Source organism: Seriola aureovittata, chromosome 3, assembly GCF_021018895.1.
Source record: "Seriola aureovittata isolate HTS-2021-v1 ecotype China chromosome 3, ASM2101889v1, whole genome shotgun sequence".
NCBI lineage: Eukaryota > Metazoa > Chordata > Actinopteri > Carangiformes > Carangidae > Seriola > Seriola aureovittata.
In genome coordinates, this window is record NC_079366.1 from 11,092,469 (window position 1) to 11,101,154 (window position 8,686).

Sequence of the window (8,686 nt, forward strand, 5' to 3'; positions counted from 1 at the left end):
CCCAGGTGGAGCTGCGTGTTTTCCCCCAGGCTGCTGTGAAAGAGTACAATGTGATTAATTGCCAGCTGATATCTGCTTGTGTGTGTACGTGTGTGTGTACGTGTGTGTGGTGTTGAGATGAGACAAACACAGAAAGACCTTTCACAGATAAGGAGCAAAGGTGGGCTCTGCTCTCTGCCATGAATAGAACTGATTACACAGACAGATGACCTGAGCCAGACTGATAGTCATCATGCAAACTCCTAAACTGAAAACGTGTGTGTGTGTGTGTGTATGTGTGTGTGTGTGTCTTGTGACTTGCAAACTTTTAGCACTACAGACTGAATCAGGGCACCTCCTCCTTCACTTGCCAGACATGCAACACTCGTCTTGTTCACATAGTTTAAGCACACACTCACGCATACTGTACTGGTGTAATGGCTTGCTCTCCTCTCATGCTCTTATCAGCACCATCCATGCATAGCTTAACCTCCCCTCCACATACACAGACAGACAGATATACTCTAGCCAGCGCTCACATGTCTCCACCAGTCTTAAAGCAGCAGAGCGTAGCAAAGAGAGCAGTCTAGCCCCGTGAAGTTTGTGTGGTGAATTCCTGCTCTGGTCCCCTGGGTTTGTCTCCTTGGGGCTACCACAGAGATAGTTCCTGAGCCTGGGTCGCTCCATTGAGTTCACTGACTCTTAATGTCTCTCCACCGTTCCCTTCAGGCCTAGCTGAAAGGGCAGGTCCTGCTAATGGAGCGCTGATTGTGTTATAGCCACAATTATCTCTCTTTACCTCTCGACTCGCGGCCATTAGCAGGATAGATAGTACACGGGGCCTGTGTCCAGTCACAGAATAAGGGACTGTCAGGATGATGGAGCGTATGAGCCGAGCGGGGTCCAGGAAATACCGTTACAGCTTTCCTCCCTGGCCCTCCCCGCTCAGCTGAAACTTGTTGTTTGTAATGTAGGTGAGAAGGGTAACTAAAGCTGGGTGCAAGAAATACCAGCAGAGGATAATGTATCGTCTCGAGGCTTACACGAGACATGAATCATATGTAACCTGCTGTGTTGTTAAACTATAAGCTGGGGGATTTACAATACATGAGCAGGGTCTGTGGCTTGTGGATTCTCAGAAAGAAATAACAGTTTGACTTAATGAGCCTACATCCCAATATTGACAGACTACTGCTCACATTTGGTGAACTGGTGATGTCTTTAAATGAAAAATCTACAAATAGATGCTCTTACCATGTTAAAAAAAAATCATCCGAGCCCACAGCTGTAAATTTGTAGCTTTTGCTCGAGGTGGGTATATTTTTATAAATAGCTCGACGTCTGTGTTTAGCCAGTTAAATGTGTACAGGATAATAGAGAAACCACAGAATAGTGTGAGGGGGAGAGAAAAGAGTTTATCACTGATAGCTGGTTTCAACTGTGTCCTAGCCTGAACTATTCCTTTAAGAACCTTCTGGCCTTTGATATAAGGCTGCAATGGAGTTCAAATGAGAGAAACTGGTTTTGGTTTTGGTTTTTAACTGGTTAAAATCACCACACAAGCTGGACAGGTCTCTCAAGTCTCTGACTCACCCAGGTCTGCCTGAACAACCATGATGTAATGGAATTCACATTTTACTACCCAGGCCCTTCCCTGTTGTCCACAGTGATTTATCTAATCATCATGTTCCTCTTTCTGTTTCTGTCTTTCCTTTGCAGACGAGCTCACCTGCGGCTGTGTCTGGAGCGGTTGAAGGCCCTCATACCTTTGGGACCTGACTGCAATCGCCACACCACCCTGGGCCTGCTCAACAAAGCCAAAGCACACATAAAGGTAAACGATACCTAGAGCCACAGCGGGTCCTGGTCACATATTTTAGACACAAATAGTGCAGTGATTTCAGCCAAGAAAACAGTAAGACCAGTGGTGGCATGTCAAATACATGTGGACCCCCCCAAACTAAACTGAGCAAAGAAAAAGAGACAAGTAAAGGTGATAACATATTGATACAAATGCAACAAGATACACAACAATGCATTAAAATAAATCTCTGCTTGGATTTATTTTGTTCTGATCTTTGCTGTCAGATTCAACTTCCTACCACTGGGATCACTGTTAATACGTAGTTTATTTCTGTTGCTGCAGAGGAATTACATGAGGTTACTGACTGCAGTGTGGATTTTTAATGCAGCTTTGATTGACTAGCTGTTTTCATCACAACACCAGTAAGAATCGTTTTACCTTATGAACATGTAAGTGAAATAGAATAAATTTAATGACATCTGCAGCTGCTTATGCCACTGTAATAGAAGGATTTGGCTGTGATTTGTTTAGTTGAAGTTAAAAAGAAAAACTTAGTTACATGATACGGTGAATGTGTTCTTAATTTAAACCCAAGTGCATCCATAAATAAATCCGTCCAAATGTTTTGACAAAATGTGTTATGGATGTGTAATTATAATACATTATGGATACAAAGTTTAGCCAAGTTTCAACCAGTGTTCAGCTGGTCACAGTGTTGAGGAGTGTATAACACGTTAAGACAACCTATTTCACGCCTTCCTATCCACTTTAAAAACAGACATGTGAATGCCTGAGATTGAGCAGTCTGCATGTGAAAAGTCCTGGGTAGCGTGCGTTCACGTAACAGAGAGGGGAAGCATAAAGCCGATATTGTTGTCGTGCCCCTCCCCCCTTACTATCGCCACCACTCTGCACTTCTGCTGCTGTCAACTTGAGTCTCTTCAACGCTTATTGATGGCCTATTGTTTTGGTCCGTCGCCGGGAGTCACGCTCGTCACTGTCGGCGACCGTGACATAAGGCTACAAGGTTAGAGCACAACATGGCTGTATCAGTCCCTGCCACGGCCCTCACTCACATTGTAATGGCACAAGAAGTAAACAGTAAACAGTAAAGAAGTCAACACAGTGTAAACAAGGCAGGTGAGGAAAATCATTTAGGGCTTTCAAGGCTGGCAGAAGAAAGACCCGAGGGGACACAAGTTTTGTGGTTGAATGTTAGAATGGGTGCTGGGGAGTGTTTGTGTCTTGACAGCCGTTTGATATGAAAGGAATTTCCTTACAGACAAACAACATATATCTATTCAGTATCTCTGCATTCTTTCTGAAGATGTTCTCCCAGCTCTGCTTCTCTCACTCTTAGTGTTTCTGCCCTCAGTATGTCCTTATATCTCTGCCCCCACCCACTATTCTTTTGTCTCTACTTTTTTTTTCATTTTTGTGTGGCGCTCCTCCCGTCTGACATGCTTACATTTATCTACAGATTCTAGTCTCTCCCTGGTCCCTGGGACATGTGAATTAACCTTTTCGCTGTCTCCGCCTTCCCTCTCCCCCGTCAGAAACTTGAAGAGGTGGACAGGAAGAGCCAGTACCAGCTGGAGTCTCTGGAGCGTGAGCAGAGGCACCTCCAGCGCCAGCTGGAGCTGCTGAGGGGAGGCAGCGGTGCTGCAACCCAGAGCAGCCCAGGAGAGGGGGAGAGGATACGCATGGACAGTGTAGGCTCCACCCTCTGCTCCGACCGCTCCGACTCTGACCAAGGTGAGAAAGGCCAGGTCTTTAAACGGGATCTTTAATTTGGTGACTACAGGGCCATTAAAACGCTCTAGCTGCTCTCGGGCTAATTTTACAACCTCGAGGTTGTACTGGTCAGAGTCCCTCTGGGACTCTATGTGAAGTGAGGTTTTGCTGAAAATAATTGATGCAGATTTCCTGGATAGAGGTTTAAAATGCAAGTTAACTTTGGAATCAGAAAATACACAGACACGGACTAAAGCATTAGTTGGCATTGGTTTTGGTCTATTCACGGGATTCATTGACTAAGAAAAATATTTAATATTGATTATCCTTAAAGCCGCCCAAGTATCCTGACACTAATACATATATCATTGCTACAAATGTACTGCGCACACTCTGTTTCTTAGTAGTCACAGTTTGTTTTTTCCCTTCTTCTCTGTTTTCCATATCTTCGTTCTCGGCTGCAGAGGAGATCGAGGTGGACGTGGAAAGCACGGAGTTCTCCCATGGAGAGCTGGACAGTGTGAGCACGGCCAGCACCAGCGACCTGGACGACCACAGCAGCCTGCAGAGCATGGCCAGCGACGAGGGCTACTCCTCCTGCAGTGTCAAACTTGCCTTCTCCTCCTAGAGCCCCACATCTCCACCACCACCACCACCACCACCTCCCCGCCAAACCCACCTGCGCTCCCATCTGTTTATCCATCCAGCCATGCCTACATACATACACCCAGTCACCTTAGACGACGGCCAGGCCCCCAGCTAAAGGCGTTCCCGTCGCTCTGAGAAGCGCTGCCCTCCTACTCCTGGCCTTTTTAGTTGCTTTTAGTCCCCCACACCCCCCCTTACTGACACCAGGGACCCAAACACCCATTGACACAGTGATATGAGACTGCCAATTGGTTTTTGTCTTCTTTTAAAGGGAGATCACAGACTCGGTTGATAAGAAACATTATAAATCATCTTAATTTTAAAATTAATTGATTTTACTTTTTTTATTTCCTTGAACCGTCAATTGTCTGAATTTTTTTTAAGGATTCACAATCCCAAATTTGATCCAAAATGCACTTAAATTCATATAATATTGAAATAATTCAGAGTTTCTGTTCGGTTCTCTCTCCTGTAGGTGCGTGTGTGTGTGTGTTGAGCTGATCCTGTGTATCCCAACTTAATGTTCTAGTGTTGGGCCTGGATAAACGGGAGCACATCTAATCTGGACTTTAATGAACACTGTGGGTGAACTTTGAATATCAACACAGCTTGGTTCCTGATAAACATCCCTCCAGCCCTGAATTTAAACCTTGTCTTATTGTTTTTTTCATTACTTCTGCTCAACACCGCAGACGTTCGGACACTCGAATTGGTGCTATTGTGAAACAAACCATCGGGAAGCAGATCAGATCACCACTAAGCTTTTAAAGCAAACAGAGCGTGTCTGCCGTGATTGTTTCCAAACAAGCGTGGAGGAAAACAACCACAAAAAAATGGAGGAAAAAAAAAAAAAACATTCCTGTCGAATGTGGGTGCTCAGTGCATTTTCAAAGAGTGGAAATTGTAACTTTGTGTGTGTGTTTTCGTTTGGTTTCTTTCCCCTCGACAAGCAGCTACAACAAGCCATCCTGCACTTGCCTACTTTAGAGCTGTCCATAGAAACAGCACAAACCAAGAAGTAAAAAAAGAAAAAAAGAAGATAACACACACAAAAAAAAACAGCAACAAGGAAAAAGTCCAAATGGCAACAACAAACTTTGGAATAGATGTCCATCCTTTTTCCAGCAGTAACAAGCAATAACTCTTTTAGTTGTTTTTGTCTCGTCAGTTTGAACTCCTTCCCCTTTTTTTTTTTCTTTTCTCCCTAAAGACAAGTGTGTGACCGTCCAAAAAAGCAAATTTGTTGTTTGTTTTTTTTTGTACATACAAATAGCTTAATAAATTAAACTTTAAAAAGGAGTTTTAAAAAAGGTAGAGCTCATGGATAGAACTATTGCCTCTGTTGCTGTTTGACCTGTGTTTATTGTGCATTTTAAATTCAATTTTTGGTTTTGTCCACTTCAGAGTGGCAGTGGACGTGGCATGGACACTATTTTATTTTGTTCAGTTTTGTTGATAGAAACATTCGAAAGTTACCCATTCTATTGCTGCCCTGAGAAGAAAAGAAAAGTTACTCAGTTCAACGTGATAAAAACAACAGAACAACTTCCTGAAAAAAGCGACGCAGTAGGACTTCTGTTGGAGGATGCTGAGTTTGTGTGACACTCCTTTTATTTATTAGACTTTTTTTTCTCTCTCTATTTTATAATGTTAATGAATGGCTATGGCATTCCACTGGTGGTCAGGTGATCTGTGGAGGAAACGTGTGAAGTGTGGGGAGAAGAAAACGGGTTGTATGATGTCACTGTTCGCCATCCCATCTCCACTGGTGTTAAGGATTGCACTTCAACCACAGTTCTCTTTATTATTATTTTATTTCTCTTTCCCACTGTCATCAGCTCTCATGAATCCTTTTGTGTGTGACAGAAAAAAAACACCACCCTTTTGAATATTTATTTCTCAATCCCTCAAAGAACACAAGCAGTGGGGAAAAAGAAGTTAACTTATTTTGGTTCTGTCTTATTTTACTCCTCTTCTCGATGCTTATTCTTCATTCCTTATTTTAAGAATTGTATATTTTATGGGTTATTGTTATTATTATTTTTGATTTTATTTTTTTGAGGGGGGGGGGGGGGGGGTGGGGCGGGTGGGAAGGGATAAGAAGAAAATGTAGCCGTTTTGTTTTCGTTTTTCTGATGTTTTATTCAATGGACACTTGAAATGTAATTGGCCCCTAAGCTGCTCCTAGTGCTGAGCCTCGCCTGTTTAGAGTCACCAGCCTTGTCCGGAGCTCACCCCCCACCCCCCACCCCCCACCCCCCACCCCCCCACCTCTTACACTATGCCTGTGATGATGCATTTGAATCTAAAACAACAGGACAGGCTGATTGACAAAACAGCTGAAGCTTGATGCCCAGCCTGCTGATAGAAGCCTGTCCGGTTGTTTTTGGGTCTGAGCTGAGGGGGATTTTCTCTGCACAAGGCTTATTGATAGCCAAGACTTTACTGGCAAATATTGAGCCGGCTACTACACAATAAAAGGGGTCTAAAACTCCACTTTCCTCCTTTGGAGGATTGTAGTCTCTATTAGACTTGTGTTTTAGTTGACAAAATGTGTCTTACATTTACAAAGCCTCTGACTGAGGACTTAAAGAAAAAAATAAACAAAGAAGAACAAATCCTTTGGTTTCTCTGAAGGACATCATTAAGGTGTATATTTTGACATGTAAGCTCTCTGCGGAGCTCTGTTGAGGTTGTTGGACTTGGCACTGAATCAGAAAGTCACCACTTTTGGTGCTTGATTATAAAACAAAAAAAAAACAAAAAAAAAAAAACAAATGCCAAAACCACCTCAGAACACCTCAGTGTCCTCTCTCTCTCTCTCTCTCTCTCTCTCTCTCTCTCTCTCTCTCTCTCTCTCTCTCTCTCTCTCTCTCTGAGGGACAGTTTACATTTATTCTGCCCTCGTTTAAGTTATTAACCTTCATCTTCTCTTTGTTTCTGTTTTCTTCTTCATATGTTGGTTTTATGAACCTGCACTGCTGACAGGAAAAAGGTCCCATGTCTGACAAATGAATTTCACTCCTTATGCAGAGCTGGATCAGACACCTGTGTTTTAACCTGCTCGGAGTACAAAAATATTTTTACTACATTGGGACAAATCTGACAGTGTTGGGTCTGTCGTTTATCACAAAAATGTGAGAAAACTCTCTGGCACACATTGTATTGTCTCTTGGGGCAAACTATTCTGATGTTGTATTCCAAAATGGGATAAAACAAATTACAAGAACTGATTTGACCGAAGCCAGGTCTGTCCTCTCTGTGTGAGTGTACTGTGTGTGCGCGTGTGTGCGCGTGTGTGTGTGTGTGTGTGTGTGTGTGTGCGCGTGTGCGTGCGCGCTCCGTGTTCTTACTAAGGCTGAGCTTTGGAAAGGCACCTGGTCCGTGACCACTCTGCACTGATCTCAGTTTCCCACCTGCTACTCGGTACATATCAAACCTCTGGAGAGTCTGTCATAAGAGACAAGTCTATCCAGTGTGAGATATAATAACTGGGCGTGAAGGCTCTGTCACATAAACTGCAGGTATAATTTTGCATTGAAAGTTAAAAGACATGTTAACTTCAGTGCAGACTGGTCTAGGATCAGCCCAGGTTATTTGGGAGGTGTAATAAGTAGTTTCTGGCTATGCTGCAAATTCAAAACAATAGCATATCTTCATAAGCTGGTGATCACAAAGCTATATTTTTACCTCTGTGTTTAAGGTTGGGTGTAGACATGCAGTCCTGACTGTGGTTCAGGTTGGGGTTAACTCTCCAGGAGTGTAGAGTTCCAGTTTTGCAGCTTGGCCAGAAGTGTACCAGCCCGGCAAAGTGGAAGTCGCAGTGTCTTTTGTAAACCACTCTCCATTCTGGTGTCGGTCTCTCAGGAGGTTAACTTTGAGCAAACGGGTCCATGAGGTCAAGATAGCCCAACCAAACAAGCAGTCCCACGTAGGGAGTCCTCCTGTTGTTCTGAACCTGTGGCCATCCTTTGTAAAACATGCACTCTGATGATGATTCAAGCCGTGTAAGTTGAAGATGCAATACTTACAATAAAAACACTGAGATTTTCAAACCTGAATGACTAAACTGGACTGTTTATCCCTCGGAACATTTCAATGCTGAATGTACTGTAAGATGAAGACGATTATAGTGACATTGGAAAGGATCTAGTCATAATGGTGTTTCTGTTTTTTGAGTTTTCTCAGACCTGTTCATACTAAAAGTGTTTGACACAAACATTGTCCACTTAAAATCCAACCCTAACCCTCAAATGGTCATGAGAAGCTTCATAAATCCACATTGAATGTGTTGGTAAATGATAGCGTAACATTTGTGGGTGGGGTTAACTGATTATTATGTGCGGTGCATATAACATTAAGATAATGAAAAAACGCTGTCAGGTGTGATGTCAGAGTTCACAACTCTCAGAATTGTCACTTGCAACAGGAAGTTGTGTGCAGCCATGATCACTTCTTATTTTGAAAAAGGCATCTTATTTTGAAAGTAGACAAACCACAGCTGTCTTTCTAATATTCTTC

The 8,686-nt window shown here is 43.1% G+C and overlaps 1 protein-coding gene across 2 annotated transcripts in view; it reads left to right on the forward strand.

The window, feature by feature from the left end:
* The window catches only part of mxi1 (max interactor 1, dimerization protein), a 31,258-nt gene extending 23,032 nt beyond the window's left edge, over positions 1 to 8,226 (forward strand). For both annotated transcript variants that reach the window (XM_056371937.1, XM_056371938.1), the window contains exons 4-6: positions 1,699 to 1,813; positions 3,340 to 3,538; positions 3,982 to 8,226. In XM_056371937.1, the coding sequence (XP_056227912.1) occupies positions 1,699 to 1,813; positions 3,340 to 3,538; positions 3,982 to 4,145 (478 nt within the window). In that variant the 3' untranslated portion in view covers positions 4,146 to 8,226. The remainder of the gene's footprint in view (positions 1 to 1,698; positions 1,814 to 3,339; positions 3,539 to 3,981) is intronic.
* The last annotated feature ends 460 nt before the right edge of the window (positions 8,227 to 8,686 follow it).